Below are 26,122 nucleotides of genomic sequence, written 5' to 3'. Positions count from 1 at the left end.
TCCTCGGTGTATGATGAGAAGGACACAGAGTTGGGGGTTTAGTCATCCATCCCAGGGAAGGTGGCAGTTCCCATCTTCATGGGACCGTTAAGTACTCCCCGTTCTTGAGAAGAATGTGGCTTTGCCTGTAACCAGGCCGAGTAACTGGGGATTGAACAAAGAACCAGAGAGCACGGCACACTTCAGAAGAAACGTCTCGATAGCCAAGCTTTGTCATCTCCCATCCCGATCGTGTAGTATTTTCCTCTACACTGTGCTGTTACAGCTCTTGGAGGGGACCTGCTGATGTGATGAAAGATCCTGAGACCAGGTTTTTTTATATCAAAGGACATTTTCCAAAGCCCATGAAGTGGAGGGCATGGGGCAGCAGACAGCCTCAGGCACAATGTCCTCGGCAAAAACACAGAAGGACTCCTGAAGTTTGCTTCTTCCTCAGATGTCTACAGAGTGTGCAGACAGCCTAGGGGACCGCAGGGAGGAGCGCAGGCGGAAGCCTTAGCATCCTGGTGAAACAGAACACGGACGACCCGGCCCAAAACCCCAGGGATCAACCGTGGCTGTTTCCTGCAGGTCACACTCTTCCCAAACTGCAGCCACATCGCCGCTTTTCCTAAGTTAGTTGATCATGCATTGGTTCATTCAGTCACTCAATCTGGCAAGACTGAGCTCCAGCAGGCCGAGTCTAGGGTAGAAAACGCAGTTTGCAAACATCTAAGTGTTGTCTCCTTAGATTCTCTTTCCCATTTTATGGACTGACCAGGAAATGAATTAGAACTTAAAGGAAAAGGAAAACTTTAAGCTAGAAGGTTTACAAAGATGGAAAGTAAGATGGGCCAGAATGCACTTAGGTGTCCCCTAACCCACCTGGCCAAAATCCAGATAAATGGCCTTTTTGAATAGCTCAAAGGGACCTACTTCTTTAAGTTCTAAAACGTGGAAACAGTATGTAACTTGGCTGTTCTGTGTTCTAACATGTATAATCCCGATTTCTGGAAGGGAAAATCCTAGACATAATTGATCCTTTTCTTGGAGACTTTAGAATTATTGCCCCATTTTGAATCCTGGCACCCGCCAGGGGCTGTTGAGATGGAGAAGGCTGTCTTCCTGGGCCGCACATAGCACCCTCTGCTGCCCTGGGGCTCTTCTGTCTGCGTTTTAGGGTCTGGCAGTCAGTTCCTGCTCTCTGCTGGGATCAGTGTGCCTCCTTTCCCCCTTCTTTCTTGCCCCTTCCTGTCCTTGTAATTGTGTAGTTATTAGGGTAAAATTGAGGAAGATCAGAGGAAGTAGAGGCTGAAAGTAGACCTAGAGGACTACCTGTATGAATAAGCGACATTAGTGGTTCCATGTGGATTTTGTATTATTTTTTTCTGGTAACTCAAAGGTCCCTTAAAAGAGTTTTGTTTTTGTTTTTTAATTAAATAACCTGGCCAGGCATGGTGGCTCACACTTGTAATTCTGGCACTTTGGGAAGTCAAGGTGGGTGGATCACTTGGGGCCAGGAGTTTGACACCAGTCTGACCAACATGGCAAAACCCCGTCTCTACTAAAAATACAAAAAATTAGCCAGGTGTGGTGGTGCATGCCTGTAATCCTAGCTCCTCGGGAGGCTGAGTCATAAAAATCGCTTGAACCCAGGAGACGGAGGTTGCAGTGAGCTAAAATCGCGCTACTGCACTCCAGCCTGGGTGACAGAGTGAGACACTGTCTCAACAAAAAAAAAAAAAAAAGGAGAGGGGAGGAAGGGGGCATTGATTAAGACTCAGCTCCACCTCCTGGTTGGGGATTACTTATGTGTGTTACATTCTTCTGTAAGGAAGTGTCTCTTCTCTGCCATTGAATTATTTACTCATTCATGTATCTATATCAGTACAGACTCCTGTGTCTTTATTTGATTCTCTGTGCTATAATCCACCTGATGTTATTTATTTTGTAGCTCATATTGTCCTAGCCTTGGCCACTGGAGCGCTTTTGGGTTGGTGCTTATCCCTCTAACGGGGCCCGCACCTTCTGTTTTTGAGCACTTACTCACTTTCTGCTGTTACAAGATGCCCCGGGCTCATAGTGTATTCTCCCTGCCCCAGCCCCAGAATCAGCTGAAGGGTTTTTTTAACTTTGGCTCTGTTTGCCAATTGTTCAATTCAGTTCGGTCAGCAGGCACCTAGAGTGTGTGCCAGGCCCTTCACTGGGCACTGGGTCCAGCCAGTGCTATGCTGATGAGTGTCTGAAAAAGTAAAGTATGCAGGTATAGTATAAAGCTTACTGACACAAAGAATATGTAGCACATTCTTTACAAATAATAACAAATATGCAGGACTCTTTATTGCAAATTTATCATAAATTCCATAGAGCCATTGATTCTCACAGAGGGTTTTTATTGATTTTTGCCAAACTCTTGTATCCCTAGCCAACTTATGGTAGCAACTGATGAATGTTTCCAACCGGAATACTGGTGGATATATTTGTTTACCTTTGTGAGTAAGACAAAAGTGAAATGAGAAAGATTTGTATTGGAACCCCACATGTTCATCAATGACATGAGCACCTTCTTTGCTATCATAGTTTATGAATACCAGAAGAAACTATTGGATAATAGTTTTTGAATATCAGAAGAAAATTTCCTCCATATCTTTTGTGCTACTCATAATGTGATGGCTACAGACATAAAACACTTTTAAATCTCATCTGTATTACTAATATTTTATCCAACACCTTCCTAAGAATAGACAAGCAACAAAACGAAAAATCAATCCCTGATTTGTAGCATTTCCTGATTTCTGTGGTGTAAATACTCCCATTAATGCAGAATAGGCAAGCCCCAAAATTGGGCCTTAGCCAGGGAGGGTTCTTGGCTTTGCCCAGGAAAGAATTCAAGGGCAAACCAGCAGTGTGAGACAGCACCTTTTATGGAAGCAACAGTGCACAGTGGCAGGAGCGGGGCTGCTACTTGCTCAACAGGACTACCCCATGGGCAGTGCGCCCAGAGTAGCAGCTCAAAGACAATTCTGCAGTCATATTCATATCCACATTTAATTACACAGAAATGAAGGGGCGGTTTATGCAGAAATTTCCAGGAAAAGGGTATTACCTTTCAGGTAGTTGGGTCATTGCCATGGAAAGGGGTGGTACCTTTTGGGTGTTGCCATGGCAATGCGAAACTGACATGGCACACTGGTGGGCGTGTCATATGGAAAGCTGCTTCCACTGCGGCCCTGTTTTAGCTGGTCCTCAATTTGGTCTGGTGTCTGAGCCAAACCTCCAGAATTGAGTCCCACCTCCTACCTCACCATCCTGGCCAATTTCAAGCTTCACAACACAGAGCCACAGAGAGCTGGGTAGCAGCACATCACTCTACAGCACTGCCAACACACAGGCGCAGTAGGAAGAATAACTGTAAGAGCACAGATTATCATGAAATATAGTAAAATAATTAGGAGGCTAAGTTTTAAGTATTTATTACTGTTGTTTCTGGTATAATTTAATTGTAAGTATATATAATTTATTTTTTAATGGCTGTGTTTATCAGCCAGCTCACAGAATTCTCAACATTTACTCATCAGCTCTCATGAGCCAGCACCAACAGGCCCCAGCTCTCCTCTGGCACAGCAGTGAGCCAGCTACAGCCCTGCCTGGGGGGAGACTGCGGTTCTCTGAGTGGCATCCAGGGTGCTGCACATACCCTGTGACTCAGACTTGCAGGAGGGAACCTATAGCGTTCCTGGAAAATCCTGTCTATACACAGCCCATGCACCATCTTGGGGATTTTCACACCATCTATTTCTCATTTTCATTTTTTAACTCAGAAAATCTATTCTTCATTAGCCAATCATCTAAGATCCTTTTGCAAGTATGGAAAGCAAGTGTAAATCATGACTTCAAATGACCTGGAAGCTACAGGGGCACAGACTTTGGAGTCAGACAGCATCACCACTTCCAGGCTTCAGGACCTGGGGCAAGTCTCTGAACCTCACTGAGCCTCTGCTCCTTTAATGCACAAAATGTGGGTAAAAATGCTTCCCCTACCCCAGAGTTATTCTCGTGATTAGATGAGGCCACATATACAAAGGGCACAGCACAGCCTAGCACCTAGAGCCTTCTCTCCTTGGTGGTTCAAAGCCAAGTGGTAAGAATTGGAGGCCAGGCGCAGCGGCTCACGCCGGTAATCCCAGCACTTTGGGAGGCTGAGGCGGGCGGATCACGAGGTTAGGAGATCGAGACCATCCTGGCTAATACGGTGAAACCCTGTCTCTACTAAAAATACAAAAATTAGCCGGGCATGGTGGTGGGCGCCTGTAGTCCCAGCTACTCGGGAAGCTGAGGCAGGAGAATGGCATGAACCCGTGAGGCGGAGCTTGCAGTGAGCTGAGATTGCGCCACTGCACTCCAGCCTGGGCGACAGAGCGAGACTCCATCTCAAAAAAAAAAAAAAAAAAATTGCAGATAGCAGAAAACATGACAGATGCTCCAAGGGCAAGGTCCACTTCCCCACCTTGTCCACAGCCTCCAGGGCTTCCTGGAAGAATGCATGGGTCCTGTAGGACTCTGGGCAAACTCCCTTGGCGTTTTAGGGTGTCCTTCTCACCCTGAAGCCTTGACAGGGTCAGAAGCAGATGTTAGCGTAATAACACAAGAAACAAGGAGATCATCCGGAAACAATGGATTTGGAGTTCTCGAGTACATTACTGGTTGGGTGTTTGTTCAAGCTGATAGAAATTCAGCCGTGGGTGTGGTCCAGGTGGTTGGCAACCTGCTATTTTAGACAGTGTGGGAGAGATCAGGAAGAGCACATGCGGCCTCAAAAATAAACAAAGAAAAAACCACCACGCCACACACCATATGGTCAGAGAGAAAGAAAGAGGAGGAAAGAAAGAAAGAAAGAGAGTGAAAGAAAGAAGGCACTAGCAAGTATTTTTTAACTAATATTTCTAAGCCAGACTTGTTGATAACTGACCTTGATCCCAAACTCTGTGTACATTCTAATGCGAGCTCAGCCAGGAGCCAGTTTTTCAGGAGTCTTTTTTTTATGTTTGTTTATCCTCCTCACTGTTTCCTTGTAGTTACCAGCAGCAATTTCTGAGAAAACCTTGACCTTGCTTATGATAGAGTAGGCCTGTTAAGTAGAGAAGACTGACATTAACCTTCCAACTAAAGCCACCTTAAATCAACATGCTTTCAAAAAACAAACAATGCCGGGCGCTGTGGCTCATGCCTGTAATCCCAGCACTTTGGGAGGCCGAGGCGGGTGGATCATCTGAGGTCAGGAGTTGAAGACCAGCCTGGCCAACATGGTGAAACTCTGTCTCTACTAAAAATACAAAAAATTAGCTGGGCGTGGTGGCACATGCCTATAATGCCAGCTACTTGGGAGGCTGAGGCAGGAGAATCGCTGGAACCCATGAGGCAGTGGTTGCAGTGAGCCGAGATCACGCCACTGCACTCCAGCCTGGGTGACAAGAGCGAAATTCCGTCTCCATAAATAAATAAATAAATAACAAAATAAAACTTTTTTTTTTAACTGAAAGAGCTGATTGTAGTCTTTGCTGCATTTACACATCATGCACTGGCCCCTTTAGAGACCCTCTCATTAGCACTTTGGGGGCTACAAGTGACAAAACCAGCTCAAACTAGCCTCACAGTACTGAGCAGTTAGTGCAGGGTGCAACGCGAGCCAGGGCTCAAAACCAGCTTCTCTGTTTGTTCATTATGCACAATAGCCAAGAGGTGAACGCAGCCCAAGTGTCCATGGACAGACGAATGGATAAATAAAATGTGATCTGTCCATGCAATGGAATATTATTCAGCCATGAAAAGGAAGGACATTATGACACATGCTACAACATGGGTGAATCCTAAGGACATTGTGCTAAGTGAAATAAACCAGTCACAAAAGGACAAATGTTGTATGAATCCACTTATATGAGGGACAGAGTATTTAAATTCATAGAAATAGAAGGGAAATGGTGGTTACCAGGGGCTCTGAGGAGAGGAGAAGGGAGAGTTATTTAATGAGAATATATTTTCACTTTTGCAAGATGAAAAAGTTCTAGAGATCTGTTTCACAGCAGTTAGACTATACTTAAAAATACTGAACTGTACACCTAAAATGGTTAAGATGGAGAATTTTGTTATGTATTTTTTTACAATTAAACAAAAACCAGACCAGGTGTTGGGGCTCATGCCTGTAATCCCAGCACTGTTGGAGGCTGAGGCAGGAGGATCACTTCAGCCCAGGAGTTTGTGACTAGCCTGCACAACATGGCAAAACCCCGTTTCTACAAAAAATACAAAATTTAGCTGGGCCTTGTGGCCTGCGTCTATAGTCCAAGCTACTTAGGAGGCTGAGGCAGGAGGATCACCTGAGCCCGGAAGGTTAGGCTGTAGTGAGCTGTGATTGCACCACTGCGCTGCAGCCTGGATGACAGAGTGAGACCCTGTTTCAAAAAAAATGGAGAAAAGAAAACCACCTTCCCTCTCTCCACGTCTGGGCTGCACCCCTTGGTGCTGGCTACATTCTCAAGTCCCCAGTTCTCTGTGGCTAGAGATTCTGGTGTCCAGCCTAGTCTCCTTGGCTCTGATTGGATCACATGCCCCACCCCTGGCCAATCACTATGGCCACTGAATGTGATTTGTTGCTTAGCCCCACCCACAACAATGGGCCGAGAGAGGGAGGGAGATTTACCCACAATCTCCAAAAGATGCTGAGTGAGTTCTGGCCTGGCCACTGCAGAAGTGTTACCCTTGAGACAGGAGACACGCTCACTCCCATTAGCACCTGTGCAGTTAGTTGGCATGAGGCACCCTTAACTTAGAGCCCTGCCCACCGAATGTCCTAGCATGAAAGTAGATTCCTCCACCACACCCAATACTCTCTACCTTTGTGTTCCAGAAGGCTGGAGTAAAACGCATTGGAGTTTGCCCGCTGTCATCTTCAGCCCATTCATTCAATGAGTACTTATTAAACCCATAGGAAAAGGTCATGGGAATGAGTGAGGCAAGACAGCCCTGAGGATGGGGAAGGACATGATGGACGGAGAAGTCAGCCCAGGGCAGGGGCACAGTGGCTCAGCTTCTGAAACCAAAGAACAGAAAAGAGGGTAGGTGGAGAGGCTGAGATGTTGACAGTGGAGAGAAATGGGAAACTACACGTAAGGTAACAGAGTTCTGGAACTCTGCCCAGACCCACTCCTGAAAACAGACTTCAAGTGGGCCAGTGTCATTTGAATGCCTGGCCAGGTGTCCCCAGATGTATTAGTCCATTCTCACACTGCTATAAGGACATACCAGAGACTGTGTAATTTAAAAACGAACAGGTTTAATTGACTCACAGTTCCCCAGGGCTGGGGAGGCCTCAGGAAACTTACAATCATGGCAGAAGGGGAAGCAAACATGTCCTTCCTCACATGGCGGCAGCAAGGAGAAGTGCAGAGCAAGGGGGTGGGGAAAGCCCATTATAAAACCATCAGATCTTACAAGAAGTCACTCATTATCACGAGAGCAGCATGGAGGTAACTGCCCCCATGATTCCATTACCTCCCACCAGGTCCCTCCCAGTACATCCTAAGGGGATTTTGGGAACTACAGTTCAAGATGAGATTTGGGTGGGGCACAGCCAAACCATGTATCACCAGGTGATCGGCGTTTGGTGCCAGATTTCCCAGAACACTCCTCACTGACTCCAAGAAAGAGCCTTGGGGGGAATGCATAGGATCCCTGAGCAGCTGTAGACAGACTGCAGCTTGGAGATTAGGATCCTGAGTGAGTGGAGAGCCCTCCTTTTCAATGAAACCCAGCTGAAGTTCTAGGAAGTGCTGTCTGCTGGAGCTCTGATTTTGGAAGCATTCTGTCCTTTTCCTCATTGTGTGTGTCTGACCTCATCTCCTCTCTGGGCTACAGAAGGAGAACCATGAGCCCTGGGAAAATAGGGATGAGTTCTTGTCTAGGAAGCAAACCTTTTAATTTAGCTCTTACCTGGAAAGCATTATTTCTGCCAAGACAATTGGGAGACAGAGGAGGGGAAAGAGAGAGAGAGAGAAGAAGGAGAGGCCATCAGATCTTGATCCCAGTTCCCTGCCCACCACTGCCTGTGCTGGGTAAATCCCTTAACCTCTCCAAGCCTCACTTCTAACAGGAATAAGGAGAACCCTCACACAAAGGGTCATGGTGAGGAATCAATAAGCTTGGTGCAATAAGTGATAGTGCTCATCAGTACCACCTTCAACCACTGGGCACCAGGGAGAAGCCACCACTAAAGCATTAATCCACGGCAAAAGCCAGGTGTCAGCACCACTCCACGTTTGCTCATCCACGGTTAGATGGATTTTGACATGCTCTCCACTGAAAGTAGCTGTAGCATCTTCCCCGGGGCCTCTGCCAGAATCAGGTGTGCTGGTGTGGAAAAGCAAAGGCTAATCAGACAGTCAGTGTCCCTGCAATCCCAGAGCTCTGAACTTTGAGGGATAGAGGGACCCACAGTATGGACAGAAAGAGAAAAGGCTGTGGAGTCCCAAGGAGCTGGGCTGGAATCTCAGTGATTGTCTTTTTCTGTTATTTTGACCAACATTTGAGGACCTACTAGGTATGTGCCAAGCATTTATTCTAGGGGCTGAGGATACAGTGGTAAGGTAGATGAAAAGTCCCTAATCCCTTAGAGGGGACATTCTCCTGGCTCAGCAGATCAATACCACATCTGTGGGTGTTCAGAGTCCCTTGTTCTTGCCTGGCCTGTGTCCTCCAAGTGTTGATATCACAGAGTGTTGAGTGTATTAAATGAGTTAATGCAGGTGACTCTTTCAGCAGGATGCCTGGGTAAAGCATGCACTCACTCAATGGTGGTGTGATCGTGTGCCGTGTGGTCCAGGCAAGGACCCCCATCCCAAACTTGAGGAGAGTCCAGGAAGGCTTCCTGGGGGAAGTGACTCATTGTTTTTTTGTTTGTTTATTTTTGAGACAGAGTCTCGTTCCATCGCCCAGGATGGAGTGCAGTGGTGCTATCACAGCTCACTGCAGCCTCTACTTCCTAGGCTCAGGTGATCCTCCCACCTCAGCCTCTCAAGTAGCTGGGACTACAGGCGTAGGCCACAAGGCCCAGCTAATTTTTGAATTTTTGGTGAGGTGGGGTTTTGCCATGTTGTCCAGGCTGGTCTTGAACTCCTGAACTCAAGCTAGCTAGCCTCCCACTTTGGCCTCCCAAAGTGTTGGGATTATAGCTGTGTGCCACCCTGCCCGACCGGAAGTGACTCATAAACCAAGACCTTGGGCAGCAATGCTGTGGCTGGGACAAAGAAATGGAGACCATCCCAGCCAGTCATAACCTCCCCTGACCCTTGTCTGCCCCTGCAGGTCTCTTTCCCATGGATGAGGGGCCCAGCACCATGGCCAGGGCCACAGCCACCTCATGCCACACAGCAGCCAAACCAGGCCCCCCCACCGTCACATATCCCCTTCCACCAAGGTGTCCAGCCAGCACCGATGCAAAGGAGCTGGTCCCAGGCCTTTCCCAGACCCACCGTGGTCCTGCCGGCCTCCCACAGGCGGCCTGTGAGCGCCAACAAGGAGATGTTCTCGTTCGTGGTGGACGACGCCCGCAAGCCACCTGTCATCAAGCAAGGTATGTGTCAGGGCTGCCATCGGTGGCGTGGGGGTGGTTCACGGCCATGTGGATGGGTCTTGGTTTTGGTTTACTTTCTGATTCTAAAAGTAGAACATATTCAATTGTAAAAAATGAAAATAAATTCAGGATAAGCAGAAAGTAAGAAAACAGTTAAAAAATCAGCTGTAATCATCCCCAGGGTCTCCCTATTGACTCTCTGCTGCGTATCCCTCCAGCCTCTGTGCTGTGTCCGTACACACACACCAGGGCACCTGCAGTGGGTGTGGCCTCTGTGTGTGTGTACATATGAGTGTGTCATGGGATCACATCAACACACTTTGACTCAGTTGTGCAAAAATATTAGTAATTACAATCCCCTTTGCCCCCAACAGCCCTAGGAGTTTTAAAAATATTTTACCACCATTTTACAGGTCAGAGGAGACTGACACTTATCAAGGAAAATGACTTCTCCTGAGGAAGTGTATTCAGTCCCATCTAATCTAATGTTTTTCAGTCCCATTTAAAGGCTGGTGAGCTTGGTGACAGCCCACTCACAACCTGGTCACTCTGGGACACACACAACCTTCAGGGTGTCCTTCCTTCCCCACTACCCCCTTGAAAGCCTCATGGCACTTGGGGAGGAAACTTCCCATCTGTCACTGTCCTCTTGGCCTCAGCAGCCTCACCAGCAGAAGAGCTGGTCAGTTTAGTCCCCAGGCATGGTTCCCAGAGTTCCTCCCTAGCCTATGGCATCAAGGTCCCATTTTCTGTCCTCTTTGTCCCAGCCCCAGGCCCTTCGGAGTCCCCAGGCATCTCCCAGTGGCTTCCATATCTTTTTCCGGTCTTGCTCAAGACCATTCATGTAGTCACCTTCTTCAGTCACTAAAATAGTTATTACTGTGACATATGCAAGCTGAAGAGTAAAGGCCATGTGTCTCCACGGTTTACATCATCATCACCGTCATCATCAAATGCACCACACATACCTACCACCCACACTGAGAAATGACTCAGCCATTTTCCCCCAACATTTTAATATGAACTTTTTTTTTTTTTTTTTTTTGGACGGAGTCTCCCTCTGTTGCCCAGGCTGGAGTGCAGTGGCAGGATTTCGGCAGTGGTGCCATCTCGACGCACTGCAAGCTCCGCCTTCTGGGTTCACGCCATTCTCCTGCCTCAGCCTCCCGAGTAGCTGGGACTACAGGCTCCTGCCACTACACCCGGCTAATTTTTTGTTTTTGTATTTTTAGTAGAGATGGGGTTTCACCATGTTAGCCAGGATGGTCTTGATCTCCTGACCTTGTGATCCGCCCACCTCAGCCTCCCAAAGTGCTGGGATTACAGACGTGAGCCACCGCGCCCGGCCTTAATATGAACATTTTTTAAACATACAGCAAAGTAAAAATAATTTTACAGTGACCCCCTCCCCACCTAAATCTACCATTAACATTTTACTATACTCTTTTTTTTTTTTTTTTCTTGAGACAGAGTCTCACTCTATTGCCCAAGCTGCAGTTCACCTTCTGGGTTCAAGTGGTTCTCCCGCCTCAGCCTCCCAAGTAGCTGGGATTACAGGCACACACCACCATGCCCAGCTAATTTTTGTATTTTTAGTAGAGACGAGGTTTTGCCATGTTGGCCAGGCTGGTCTCAAACTCCTGACCTCAAGTGATCCGCCCACCTTGGCCTCCAAAGTGCTGGGATTACAGGTGTGAGCCAACCATGCCTGGCCCATTTTGCTATACTCTTATTGTATATCTATCAATCAATCATTTTGTGAATTCATTAATTCATCTTAATTTTAGATACATTTTAAAATAAGTTTCCTACAGCTGTAGACTTCCCTCTAAACATTTAGCACGTATACCATTAACTGGAGTTCAACAGTTTTTGTCTTTTTGTGTAAAATTAACATATGGTGTGTATTAGTTACCAATTTATAACCAATTACCTTAACATATAGCACCCTAAAACAAACCAAAACCCTATGCATTATCTTACACAGTTTCTGGGGGTCAGGCATTTGGGAGTAGCTTAGCAGGATGGCTGTAGTTCAGGGACTCTCAGGAGGTTGCATTAAGCTTTTGACAAGAGCTGCGGTCCTCTGAAGGCCTGGGGCTGAAGGAGACATCTCCTGGGTAGTTCACTCACATCCGTGTGTGAAGAGGCCTCAGTTCCTCACTAGCTGACAGCAGGAAGCCTCAGTTCTTCACCACTGCCACCTCTCCTAGGCTGCTTGAGTCTCCTCATGAAATGGCTGCCAGCTTCCTCCAAAAGAGTGGTCCTAGAGAGAAAAGCAGCAGCCACATGTCTCTTAAGATCCAGCCTCAGGAGTCAAACTCCATCATTTCTCCAGTAGCCTTGGTTACATAGATAAGCTCTGTTATGACTGAATTGTGTTCTCTCAAAATTTATATGTTGAAGTCCTAATCCCCAGTACCACAGAACCTAACTGTATTGAGAGAGTGCCTTTCTTCCTTCCTTCCTTCTTTTCTTTTCTTTTTTTCTTTCTTTTTGAAACTGAGTCTCACTCTGTCGCCCAGGCTGGAGTGCAGTGGCATGATCTCGACTCACTAAAACCTCTGACTCCCAGGTTCAAGTGATTCTCCTGCCTCAGCCTCCTGAGTAGCTGGGATTACAGGCACCCACCACTAGGCCTGGCTAAGTTTTGTGGGGTTTTTTTTGTTTTGTTTTGTCTTTTTGAGACGGAGTCTTGCTCTGTCGCCCAGGCTGGAGTGCAGTGGCACGATCTCGGCTTACAGCAAGCTCCACCTCCCAGGTTCACAGCATTCTCCTGCCTCAGCCTCCCGAGTAGCTGGGACTACAGGCACCCACCACCACGCCCAGCTAATTTTTTGTGTTTTTAGTAGAGACGAGTTTTCACCATGTTAGCCAGGCTGGTCTCAACCTCCTGACCTCAGGTGATCCACCCGCCTTTAAAGAGGTAATTAAGTTAAAATGAGGTAGTTAGGTTGGGCCCTAATCCAATCTGACTGTTGTCCTTGTGAGAGGAGGTGATTAGGACACAAGCAATACCAGAGGAAAGACCATGTGAGGACACAGTGAGAAGGTGGCCGTCTGCAAGCCAAGGAGAGAGGCCTCAGAAGAAGCCACCCGGCCAACACCTTGATCTTGCAACCTCTAAAACTTGGAAAAATAAATTGGTGCAGTGGCTCACCCCTGTAATCCCAGCAGTTTGGGAGGCTGAGGCAGGAGGATCCCTTGAAGATAGGAGTTCAAGACCAGCTGGGGAAACACAGCAAGACCCCATCTCTATTTTTAAAAGAAAGAATTAAACATTTAATAAAGTAAAATTAATTTCTGTTATTGAGCCCCCTAGTCTGTGGTATTTTGTTATGGCAACCTGAGCATATTAATACAAGCTTCATCCAGCATTGGAGATGACTATATAGGGGCATGAATACAGGGACAAGAATCACCAGGGTCATCTTGGAGACTGGCTGCCACTCAATGAAATGCACAGATCTTGAGTGAACACTCACTACGTTTTGACAATTGTATACACCTGTGTAACCCAAACCCCTGTCAAGAACATCACCATCACCCCAGGAAGCTCCCTCAGGTCCCTTCCAAGTCAGTTCCCAACCCTTGCCCCCAGAGGTAACCACTCTTCCAAATTCTTTTTCCACCATGGATTAGAGACTCCTGTTCTAGATTCTCAAATACATGGAATCATGTAGTGTATGTTTTTCATGTGAGGCTTTTTTCACTCTGCATATTTCTGAGATTCATCCATTTTGCTGTATGTCTTACAAGTTGTTCCTTGTGGCCAGGCACGGTGGCTCATGCCTGTAATCTCAGCACTTTGGGAGGCCAAGGAGGGCAAATCACAAGGTCAGGAGTCTGAGATCAGCCTGACTAACATGGTGAAACCCCATCTCTACTAAAAATACAAAAATTAGCTGGGTGTGGTGGCGCGCACCTGTAATCCCAGCTACTCAGGAGGCTGAGGCAGGAGAATCGCTTGAACCCAGGAGGCAGAGGTTGCAGTGAGCTGAGATTGTGCCACTGCACTCCAGCCTGGGTGACAGAGCAAGACTCTACCTCAAAAAACAAACAAACAAAAAAAACAAAAACAAGTTGTTCCTTGTTATCATTGAGTCACATTCCATGGATGTATCACAGATTTCTCTTTATCCATTCGTCCATTGGTAGACACAGATGCTGTTTCTTTCTTTTTTCACTCAGTCTTTGATGAGTAGATTTCTCCACCTGTTTCTCCAGTGCCATGTTGAACTTGGGAAGTGAGTGAGCCATGAACGGTCCTAAGGCTTTGAGGCCCTCAGATCTGCCTGGGCGTCACCACTGCAGCCTCCCACCGGGGTGTCATCTGGGTGGGGAAGGCACCATGATGTCCGCTCCCAAACTTCCACCACGTTTCCCTGATGCGGAGAGGGGCTTCCATCTTCCTGTAGTGAGGAGTTCCCCTGTGTCAGACCCTGGCCTCTCTGCTCCAGGCTTAGGAGAACACTGCCGGCTCCAGGCCTCCAGGTTGGCTCTTCATTGAAAGCACCCATTTTTGAGGAATCTGAGGAAGCCCTTTCCTCTCTTAACAAGGCTGGACTCTTCAAACAAAATTATTTTGCCTTTAGACCATTGCTTTGCTTTCGATTTGAAAAATTCTATTTGGAAACGCAAAGCCAAGGACTTATTTATTCTAGGTCAGGGTTTCTCAATCTTGGCACTGCTGACATTTGGGGCCAGATAATTGTTTGTTGTGGGGCTGTCCCGTGCATTGTTTTTGAGACAGAGGCTCACTCTGTAACCCAGGCTGGAGTGCAGTGGTGCAATCTTGGCTCACTGCAACCTCTACCTCCAGGGTTCAAGCGATTCTCCTGCCTCAGCCTCCCAAGTAGCTAGGATTCAGGCGCCTGCCACCACACCTGGCTAATTTTTGTATTTTTAGTAGAGTTGGAGTTTCGCCATGTTGGCCAGGCTGGTCTCGAACTCCTGTCCTTAAGTGATCTGCCTGCCTCGGCCTCCCAAAGTGCTGGGATTACAGGTGTGAGCCACCAGGCCTGGCCCAGCCTGTGCATTGTTGAGTGTTTAGCAACATCCCTGGCTTCTACCCACTCGATGCTCTCAGCAGTTCTCCCCCACTCAAGCTGTGATACTCAAAATTGTCCCCAGATGTTACCAAATGTCACCTGAGGGGCAGAATCGCCCTGGTCAAGGCCCCCGTCTTGGTGGTGCTCGCCCTTCTCCTCGAACAGGCAGTAAGTCCGCAGCTCTAAGGCTGAATCTTAATGGCAAAGCTCATACAGGTGAGGGAGGAAGAATTAGAATGGAGAATGGAAATGTGTGGGGTGATTTTTAAAGATACCATCCTGATTTATATATACTGTAAGTAATGGAATAATGATGACGTTGTTTGACCCTAACACTGGTATCCTGCTTTTTAAAATATAACACTGTATCATGAAGGTCAATACATTTACTGCATAATGGCTATGAGTACAGGCTCTGGATCAGGCAAACTTGAGTTCAAATCTTGACTCTATCACTCACCAGCTGTGGGACCTTCGGCAAGTACTTGACATCCCTGTGCCTCAGTTCCCTCACTTACAAAATATGATATGAATGCCATGTCACTAGTTGTTATGCTGTATTTTTATTGTTGTATTGTTATTTTTTATTGGGTTTTTAAGAAGTATTTTTGGCCAGGCATAGTGGCTCCCATCTGTAATCCCAGCACTTTGGGAGGCTGAGACAGGAGGATCACTTAAGCTTAGAGGTTTGAGACCAACTTGGATAACATAGCAAGATCCTGTCTCTACAAAAAATTAAAAATTAGCCAAGCACGGTAGCATGCACCTGTAGTCACAACTACTTGGGAGCCTGAAGTGGGAAGATCAATTGAGCCCAGGAGGTCAAGGCTGCAGTGATCCATGATCATGCTACTGCACTCTAGCCTGGGTGACAGAGCGAGACCCTGTCTGTCTGTGTCTCTCTCTCTCTCTCTCTCTAAATATATATATATATATACACACATACACATACATATATATTTTCAATCCACAGTTGGTTGACTCCACAAATGTGGAACCCACACATATGGGGGGCCAGCTGTATCTGTTTCTTGTTATAAATCCCAATATCACAGAACCAGATATAAATAAGGCTTCGAGGGCCATACAGTCTGTGTTGCAACTACTCAACTCTGTGTTTGTGGCACAGAAGCAGCCATAGATGATACATACGTGAGTAACTGTGGCCACATTCCAGTAAAACTGTACTTTCAGTCATAGGCTGGATTCAGCCCCAGGGCTGTAGTTTGCCAGTCCCTGCTCTACCTAACATTTCATTTACTCCTCACAGTAGCCCTTTATGATAGAGACTATTCATGCCCCTAAATGATATGTGTGGAAACTAAGGCTGAAAGAGATTAAATGACCTGCCCGAGCGATTAAACGATCTGCCCAAGATCACCAGCTCTTCTGTGGCATAGGAAAAAGGTCTGGAAAGAGACACATCACGTTGGGTAACAGCACAGTTAGCAAAGGAAGAAGGAAGGAGGTGGCCCTTTCTCTTTCTAGTACTTCCGTGATGCTTTCACTGCTTTTCAGTGAACACACACACCACTTTGTAATTTTTTTTTTTTTTTGAGACAGAGTCTCGCTCTGTCGCTCAGGCTGGAGTGCAGTGGCGCAATCTTGGCTCACTGCAAGCTCTGCCTCCCAGGTTCACACCATTCTCCTGCCTCAGCTTCCCAAGTAGCTGGGACTACAGGCGCCCGCTACCACACCTGGCTAATTTTTTGTATTTTTAGTAGAGATGGGGTTTCACCATGTTAGCTAGGATGGTCTCAATCTTCTGACCGCGTGATCCGCCTGCCTTGGCCTCCCAAAGTGCTGGGATTACAGGCGTGAGCCACAGCGCCCGGCGTTTAATTTTTAAATTACATAAAATGTCAATCTCTGGGGGGAAACAAACAGGAAGGCTAACGTGAACATCTTCTTCAGGCCTCAGGGAAACTCATGATGTCTTTTGTGCTCTCTGCTGATCTCACGCCTTAGTGTGGACCAATGCCATGAAACTGTCGGAAAAATCAGTGGCCGAGGGGATTCCTGGGGCAGTTCCCCCCGTGGAGATTTATGTGGAGGAGGACTTGGCCCAGCAGGACAAGGTGAGGGAGGGGTCTGGGGAAGGGTGGAGCTGCAGCAGCAAGCGCACTGCAGAGGGACTTGCCGATGCCTGTTCTCTGTGGCCCAGGAGTGCCCTTATCCTGCTTCCAAGAAACCACCTCTTATTCCCCAAGACATTCAACCAAATGTTTTGTTCTAAATTACGACCTCCGCAACCACTGTTTATTAAGCATCTACTGTGAGCCGGACTGTGTCCTGTGCACTTAACATTCATTCACTCATTTAATCTTTGCTGTCTTCAAAATAGGTTTTTTTAATCACCATCACTTAACAATGAGGAAACCGGAGCTCAGAGAGGTTAAGTAACTTGCCCAAGGTTGCACAGTACAAGGGGCAGAATTGAGATTCACACCCAGGTCTGGTTAACTTCCCTAGTAGGAGGAAGTGAGAGCTGAGGTCAGAGATGACTAAGCAAATGAGAAAGACTTGTTAAAGAACCAGAGAGGTTTAGGGAGTGAGACAGGAAGAGAGGTCAGAACAGATAAATTGAAGCAAACTTGGGAAGGATGGATCCAGGTTGATTTTGCCTCACTTAGCCACAACCTGAAAATTATATTATAATCGACTACTTTTGCACCAACCTAATACTAAAAGCAATGATCCATAATGCCTTGCTTCCCCTAAAGATCAGGGCCTGACCTTGCAGCAATTCTCAGAGTCTGTAAGGAGCAGAACCACCTGGAGCTCTTGTCACACACGGGAGTGACATGTCCAGGAATCTGCAGCAATGGTGAATAAAGTGGGAAGTCAGGTTTGGATGCTCTGTCAGTTACCCACTGCTGTAAACAAGCCAGCCCAAAACTTAGTGGCTTAAAACAGCAATTTATTTCCCACAATTCTACGGGTTGCCTTGGAAGGTTCTCCTGCTGGTGTCTCCTGCCTCACTCATGCAACTGCAGTCAGCCGGTGGCGTGGCAGGGGCTGATGGTCTCAGAAGGCCTCATTCCCATGTCTGGGATCTCGGTTGGGACACCTGGAATTAGTTTTTTTTGCTTGTTTGTTATTTTTTTTTAGTTTCTTCCCACAGATTTATTTTTTTAAGTTTTTATAGAGTTTTTATTAGTTTTCTTTTTTTTAATTTTTCCATAAGTTATTGCGGTATAGGTGGTATTTGGTTACATGAGTAAACTAGTACCGCCAATATGGAAAACAGCATGGAGATGCCTTAAAGAACTAAAAACAGAGCCACCATTTGATCCAGCAATCCCACCACTGGGTATCTACCCAGAGCAAAAACAGTCATTATTCAAAAAAGATACTTGCACATGCCTGTTAATAGCAGCACAATTCACAATTGCAAAATCACGGAACCAATCCAAATGCCCATCAATCAACGAGTGGATAAAGAAACTGTGGTATATATATTCAATGGAATACTATGCAGCCATAAAAAGGAATGAATTAACAGCATTTGCAATGACCTGGATGAGACTGGAAACTATTATCCTAAGTGAAGTAACTCAGGAATGGAAAACCAAACATCGTATGTTCTCACTGATATGTGGGAGCTAAGCTATGAGGACGCAAAGGCATAAGAGTGATGCAGTAGACTTTGGGGATTTAGGGAGAAGAGTGGGAGCAGGGCAAGGGATAAAAGTCTACAAATATGATGGCAGTGTATACTGCCTAGGTGATAGGTGTACCAAAATCTCACCACTAAAAATCACCACTAAAGGACACTTGGAATTTGAGCCCTCTCTGCACATAGTTTTTCATCCTGGGCTTCTTCATAGCAGTGCAGTGGCCTCTGGGTTTCCAGAGGGCCAGGACAGAAGCTGTACAGCCTCTTAAGAACTTGCTTGGAGACCACCCAATATCATGTCTATCACTTTTTCTTGGTCAAAGCAGATCACAGGGCCAGCCTAGATTTAGGGGCTGGGGAAAATAGACTCCACTGCTTGATGGCAGAAGCTGCAAAGTTATTTGTAGCCATTTTTAATCCACCACAGTTGTTAAGCTGGAAATAGGATCCAACCACATTTCTAAATTTTTACTATTTATGAAATATTTATGCCCTGACTTGTCAGGACTCCTTCAAGTGCAAGTGACAATAAACAAATTGATTTAAGAAAAAATAGGCTGGGCTCAGTGGCTCGCGCCTGTAATCCCAGCACTTTGGGAGGCTAAGCAGGAGGATCACTTGAGCCCAGGAGTTCAAGCCCAGCCTGGGCAACATAGTAAGACTCGATTTCTGCAAAACAAAACACAAAAAACAAACAACAACAACAAAAAAACGAGCCACGCATAGTGGAACTTGCCTATAGTCCCAGCTACTAGGGAGGCTGAGGTGGGAGAATCACTTGAGCCCAGGGGATCAAGGCTGCAGTGAGCTGTGATTGCACCACTGTGCTCCAGCCTGGGTGACAGAGCAAGACCCTGTCTCAAAAAAAAAAGGAAAAAAAAAAGAAAGAAAGTATTTATTGTCTTATCTTATTGGAAAATGTAAAAGCCAACCAGCTTCAGGCATGACTGGATCCAGGAGCTTGAATGATCAGCTTCCCCTCCCCCGCTATCAGTTTCTCCACTGTTTCCCTCATAGTTTTGCTTTTGCAGCAGGCTGGCTTCTTATGTTGGAAAACATGACTGTAGACAAACTGAAGTCTGTAAGTTTAAAGTTTATGATCCAAAAGAAAGCAAGAGCTTCTTCCTCTTTTAAGTAATACATGAAATCTCTGAGAAAATGCCAATTGACCAGGCTGGGTCAATTGCAGGTGGGACAGGAAGGCAGGTGGGACAGGAAGGATCAGGGCACATAACTGACCCTCCTACCAAGACCATGTGGAAGGGTCAGGGGTGCTCCCTCAAGGAAGTCACAGGGTCCTCACCAGAAAGGCAGGAACCATAGCTGTGCACCATAAGCTGCAGGCTTCTCTGTACTTCAGTGCCCAGCACAAGCGTGGCACACAGTAGATGCTCAATACATGTTTGTTGTGTGGATATTGAACAAACACCTGGCTGGAAATGGAGCCCTCGGGTAACTCATATTGGATAAGGCAAGGGGCTGCCCCAGAGCATGGACTCTGTTTGAGGCTGTCCTTTGAAATGCTGCCACAAGCACTCACAGGGACCCAATGACAGACCCTGGGCAGCAGTTGGGCTCCATCATGACCAAAACCCTGTGGTTCCCCAGGTTAGCAAGCTAGAAGGTCGAGCTCTCCAGGCAATGAGCTGGCCTAGAAACTGCCCACCCGCTTCCTTCCCACCAGTGGAAAATTGCATGGAGAGCAATTTCCTCTCAAAGTAACTGATCAGGAACTCTGTAGCTGCCTATGAATCACATCGGGGAATTTTTGTTCTCAATCTTCCTGATATTTTATTGATGCGTTCTGGTGAGAAGTTTGGGGGATTTTTTTCCCCTTTTTTGGGAAACCTAACAAATTCTTCGGCTACGGTGCTTTTTCTTTTGGAGAGATGGGGGACTGGGTTAATGATACCTGTGGGTACAGCCTGCCAAGCCCAAAGTTTTTTCCAGCCTGAAATTTACAAGAGCCTACATACATAAATCACCATTCCCCTCTCATTTATTTTTCGTGACTCAGTTACCTGGAATAAATTTTTATGTGAATAACCAAAAGAGCCAGGGAATAACAGAAGAGAGGAAAGGGGAAAAGCTATTTCAGAATGTATTAAATTTGTAAAGTTAAATAGCCCCATTATAGTCAGAATGTGGTTGAATAGAGTCATTTCCTTAATTACCTTTCCTTGGTCCCCAGATGTTAGACTGAGGCCTGGTAAGTTGATTCCTAAAAATATTATAAATAAACTTTTTGGCAACAAAAATTCCCAAGTGGGATGGTGGTTCTTAATATTAAAGTATAATTTTAGGGGAAAGGAAAGTTTCTGTTGCTCTAAGGTATACACATGCCTTATAGAAGTCTGTATGCAAGTAGTCATTTTAACCAAACTCTTGTCTCTATGAGTTGCCAAGTGACAGAGAGCCTCAAAGTCTGCCTTTTCCCTGCCTGCCTGCCCTTACTTTCCCAAAATAATTACACTATAATTTTCCTACCTTTTTTTGAGACAGTTTTGCTCTTGTTGCCCAGGCTAGAGTGCAATGGCATGGTCTGGGCTCACTGCAACCTCTGCCTCCCGGGTTCAAGCGATTCTCCTGTCTCAGCCTCCCAAGTAGCTGGGATTACAGGCGCTTGCCACCACACCCAGCTAATTTTTGTATTTTTAGTAGAGACAGGGTTTCACCATGTTGGCCAGGCTGGTCTCGAACTCCTGACCTCGGGTGATCCACCCATCTTGGCCTCCCATAGTGCTAGGATTACAGGCGTGAGCCACCGCACCCAGCCCCTACCTTTTTTTTAATGGGCTCAGCCTCACACCTAGGCCCACACCTAGTAAGCTTCCCATCTGATCTCTACCCAGGATGAAATAATTCTGCTGCTGGGAAAAGAGGTCAGCCGTCTCTCAGATTATGAAATTGAATCCAAATACAAAGACGTCATAATAGCAAACCTGCAGAATGAAGTGGCTGAGCTGAGTCAGAAGGTGTCAGAGACCACCACCTCCAGGCAGAATGAGAAGGAGATCTCGCAGAAGTGTCAGGTTCTGGATGAAGACATCGATGCCAAACAGAAAGAGATCCAGAGCTTGAAAAGCCAGGTAGGCAGAGCCTGAGAGGTACAGCACAGCTCTCAGGCCAAGGCCCGGGAGGCCCCAGGACCACCAACCAAGGTGAGCCACCCAGAGTTAGGGAACGCGTGGTCAGCGGAGCATGGTGGTTAAGAACACAAATCCACAAGACTGGGAGATTCGGCAGTTTCCTAGCATGGTAAGAACAAGATCAGCCTTTGTTCAGCACTGGCCATGTGCAAGAACTAGTGCAAAGCACTTTAGATTAACTTATTTAAACCTCACAATCCTTTGACACATCCATTCTACAGATGAAGGGTCTAAGGCAGGCCCAGGCCGGGCGCGGTGGCTCACACCTGTAATCTGGCACTTTGGGAGGCTGAGGCAGGCGGATCACTTGAGGTCAGGAGTTTGAGACCAGCCCGGCCAATATGGTGAAACCCTGTCTCTATTAAAAATACAAAAATTAGCCAGGCGTGATGGTGCATGCCTGTAATCCCAACTACTCGGGAGGCCGAGGCTGAACCTGGGAGGCAGAGGTTGCAGAGAACTGAGATGGCGCCACTGCACTCCAGCCTGGGTGACAGAGTGAGACCCTGTCTCAAAAAGAAAGAAAGAAAAAAATCTAAGACAGGCCCAGAGACACCCAGGAACTGCTTACAGCTTGCACAGCACGTGAGAGGTGGCGGTGCAATTTGAACTCAGGTCCGCCTTCTCGCAGACCCCATGTTCTCACCTCGATTTCCTATTTCCCCACAATGCTGTCACTTCAGTAACCGCGTCTCACCCAAATCCAGCCCCAGCCAGAGAGAGCTATGGGAAGTTAGCTAAGCGGGGAGAAGGAACTGCCCAGTGTTCCAAACACAGAGGCCTTTACCAAACCCTGAAGGCAGTTAGTTACTGGTTCACTTATAGGGAATTTCATCAAACAAAAATTCTTCACCTGGAATTTCTGAATTTACCAGTCATGTACGTTTCTCTTGAAACTTGATTCAAATTCTTTTTTTTTTTTTTTTTTTTTTTTTTACTTTAAGATTGGTCAGTGATGGCTGGGCGCGGTGGCGCACGCCTGTAATCCCAGCACTTCGAGAGGCTGAGGCGGGCAGATCACAAGGTCAGGAGATCAAGACCATCCTGGCTAACACAGTGAAACCCCGTCTCTACTAAAAATACAAAAAATTAGCCAGGTGTGGTGGCGGGCGCCTGTAGTCCCAGCTACTCGGGAGGCAGTAGAATGGCATGAACCTGGGAGGCAGAGCTTGCAGTGAGCCAAGATAGCACCACTGCACTCCAGCCTGGGCGACAGAGCGAGACTCCGTCTCAAAAAAAAAAAATTGGTCAGTGATATTGTGTATCAGTCAACAAAGTTGTTAACAGAGTAATGGGCCACTGGTGAATTTCACCCTCAGTGCATCACGCTGGTTAAACTGTGGACATGCCTGGGGCCTCTGTTCACCGATTCACTGCTTTTGGCCTCTGCCTTCTGTACCCAATTCAGGGTGCACAGTTTCAGCCCTGGAAAAAGCCTAGGTTAGAAATGGTGAACCTCAAAGAGTCTTTCCGGGACTATAAACTCCACAAGGGCAAGGGCTGGGCCTAGTTACCTTCCAGAATAGGACAATGTCTGTTCATTCATTCATTCATCCACTCATTCGTTCATTCAAACGTTTGTTGAGTGACTACCCAGTGCCAGGCCCTCTTTTGCGCTCTGGGAATTCGGCAGAGAACAAGGTTGACCTGATCCTTGTCTTCTTACAGTTGTGTTCCAATGAGGGGGACAGAGTAGACAAGAAAACAGACAAATATATGCCCTAATATTGAGGCAGTGACCCTCCTTCAGACCTGTTTTTGAAAGAGCAATGAAAGGAGCTGGTCCTATAGGAAATACTGCTGCAGACAGCTGCCTGGACATGTCTCTAACTCCTTGAGGAGCCTCTTTCTCTTCTCATCTGAACCCAGTTTTGCAACCAGATCTCCATCTTTTTCAGTAACTCTCCCATTTCAGAGCTTTCCTGCACTAAGTGAAGTGTCTTGTCCAGGTACAAGGTTAAGGATGAGTAACTGTCACATCTCTTTGAGTCTGTGTCCACATTTTGGGTATTGTTTAAAGTGCTCACATTATCTGGAAATTTGTCTTTCACCGAGAAATTATCTATAAATAATTACTCTGTAGCCGGGCGTGGTGGCTCACACCTGTAATCCCAGCACTTTGGGAGGCCAAGGCAGGCGGATCACCTGAGGTCAGGAGTTCGAGACCAGCCTGGCCAACATGGCGAAACCCGTCTCTACTAAAAATACAAAAGTTAGCCAGGTGTGATGGTGCGTGCCTGTAATCCCAGCTACTTGGGAGGCTGAGGCAGGAGAATCACTTGAACTTGGGAGGTAGAGGTTGTAATGAGCAGAGATCATGCCACCACACTTTAGCCTGGGCAACAGAGTGAGAGACTTCGTCTCAAAAAAATAGAAAGAAAGAAAGAAAGAATTACTCTGACTTATTAATACTCCTCCCCCCACTTTGATCTTGGCTCATAATTGAAAGATGATACTTTATAACAAAGCATCTTTGAGCTAAAGGATGCAGTTGGTCTGAATCCAAATCAAGTTTCATCTGCTCACATTTTAGTCTCTTAAATATTCTATTGCCAACAGAACATTCAAGCAGACGTACAAGCCACATGGCAGGCTGATTTATTGTTCTGATTACTTTATTCTCCCGGGTCTCCTGAAAGTGTGTGCATAACGATTTGCTCTCAAAGCCCTTCGATCTGATACAATACCCCAAGACAATGCGTACCGCCATGCGGCCTGCACTGCCTGTGCTAATTAGAAGCTGAATTAGTATCTTAAAGCAATCAGTCTTCCTAGCACTATTAACTTTCTTATGACCCAGTGCCCATTTTATTACACAGTATAATAGGCACTAACACCTGGGGATTTATGCCAATTATAGACAATATGGATATTTATTTTGGTCATGAAATTGATGAAGATGTTTGAAGACTACTTGGAGTTTTCCCACAGTCTGATATCCTAAAGCTCTGGTACTTAGATTGAAACATTTCCTATCTGTCAGACAGCACTGGAGTCTGGGGGATGTATTTTCCCATCCCTTCTGGAAGTTTCTCTCTGTGTTGTGCCTCTGGTATACAAACAAAAGCATTAAGCTGAGAAGAGCTGTAACTTTTTTAAAAAAAAATTCCAAGTGCCTTTTTATGGGAGAGTTGCATGTCCCCACAGGAAACAGGAAGAGGTGAAATAATTTTTTTCACTCCAAGTTTCCAAAGTGGAGACCTGCACAAGTATGGCCTTGGAGAGGGTTGGGACATTGCAGCCCATGTCCCTCCATCTTCTAGTGAGCACCCCTTCTCCAGTGTCTCAGATGCCCCAGGGAAAATGTGACTGGTGCACGAAATGGGCCGTAGAAATTGTGAAACCTTGATCCTTCTGTTAATTCTACCACCGAGTCATAGCCACAAGGTTTTCAGGGACAGACACTAAAAACAGACTGTGAGCGCCACCTGGTGGTCAGGTGCAGGGCACACCGTATCTGCATTGTCGGGGTCCCCACCGACTCCCACCCTGTCATATCTTATGATATGCCTGCAACACGATGAGATGATTAACAGGGATTCTTGCACTCCTTTTAATAACAATCACACTGGTGTTTAAGTGAGCCTAGGCAAGGCTTACAAATGCACACAAAAATACTATCAATCTACCTTCCTGGAGACAGGCAAGAGAAGCAGAAGCTAAAACGCACCATAGAATAATCAGAGCTAGTGTCTATGTGGGGAGCCAGGCATGGTCTATGTACTCTTACATGTACTAACTTATGAAAATGCTTTCAACAACCCTGAAATTACGACTGTCACCACACTTACAGAATAAAAAAATGGGACAGAATTGGTGTCCTCCCTACCTTCACGCAGAGACAGATTTTGCAGACGGCTGTCTGGCTCCTGAGTCCCTACCATGCTCCACGGCCTCAGGCTGTTAATGCTGGTTCCTAGAGCCACGTGGAAAGAACTGGAAGCAGGCAACTAAAGCCTGGATTTGGATCATAACTCTACCACCGACTGATCCGTGCAATCCCAAGCAAGCAACCTCACCCCTCTGAGTCTTGATTTCCTCACTTGCAAAATGGGAGCTGATGTGGTTTGACTGCATCCCCACCAAATCTCAACTTGAATTGTATCCCAGAAATCCCACATGTTGTGGGAGGGACCCAGCAGGAGGTAATTGAATCATGGGGGCCAGTATTTCCTGTGCTGTTCTCGTTATAGTGAATAAGTCTCATGAGATCTGATGGTTTTATCAGGGGTTTCCACTTTTGCTTCTTCCGCATTTTCTCTTGCCGCCGCCATGTAAGAAGTGCTTTTCGCCTCCCGCCATGATTCTGAGGCCTCCCTGGCCATGTGGAACTGTAAGTCCAATTAAATCTCTTTTTCTTCCCAGTATCGGGTATGGCTTTATCAGCAGTGTGAAAACAGACTAATACAGTAAATTAGTACCAATAGAGTGGGGCATTGCTGAAAAGATACCTGAAAATGTGGAAGCAACTTTGGAACTGAGTAACAGGCAGAGGTTGGAACAGTTTGGAGGGCTCAGAAGAAGATAGGAAAATGTGGGAAAGTTTGGAACTTTCTAGAGACTTGCTGAATGGCTTTGACAAAAAGCCTGATAGCGATATGGATAATAAGGCCCAGGCTGAGGTGGTCTCCGATGGAGATGAGGAACTTGTTGGGAACTGGAGCAAAGGTGACTCTTGCTATGTTTTAGCAAAGAGAAT

At 46.5% G+C, this 26,122-nt stretch overlaps 1 protein-coding gene and 1 long non-coding RNA gene across 13 annotated transcripts in view; one reads left to right on the top strand and one right to left on the bottom strand.

Annotated features, from left to right (window-relative positions):
* Window positions 1-26,122, top strand: part of FHAD1 (forkhead associated phosphopeptide binding domain 1) — a 164,040-nt gene that overhangs the window by 43,446 nt on the left and 94,472 nt on the right. For all 12 annotated transcript variants that reach the window (XM_055097955.2, XM_055097980.2, XM_055097974.2 and 9 more), the window contains exons 4-6: window positions 9,337-9,604; window positions 16,624-16,733; window positions 21,127-21,363. In XM_055097955.2, coding sequence (XP_054953930.1) covers window positions 9,337-9,604; window positions 16,624-16,733; window positions 21,127-21,363 — 615 coding nt within the window. The remainder of the gene's footprint in view (window positions 1-9,336; window positions 9,605-16,623; window positions 16,734-21,126; window positions 21,364-26,122) is intronic.
* Window positions 7,291-25,486, bottom strand: LOC117979601 (uncharacterized). Its single transcript, XR_004670471.2, has 3 exons — window positions 25,253-25,486; window positions 11,738-11,870; window positions 7,291-9,687 (listed from the first exon to the last, which is right to left on the bottom strand). It is a non-coding gene; the product is annotated as an uncharacterized LOC117979601 (long non-coding RNA).

Source organism: Pan paniscus, chromosome 1 (genome assembly GCF_029289425.2).
Source record: "Pan paniscus chromosome 1, NHGRI_mPanPan1-v2.0_pri, whole genome shotgun sequence".
NCBI classification, from domain to species: Eukaryota; Metazoa; Chordata; class Mammalia; order Primates; family Hominidae; genus Pan; species Pan paniscus.
The sequence above is the reverse complement of the archived record's forward strand: the minus strand, read 5'-3'. Positions and strand labels throughout refer to the sequence as shown.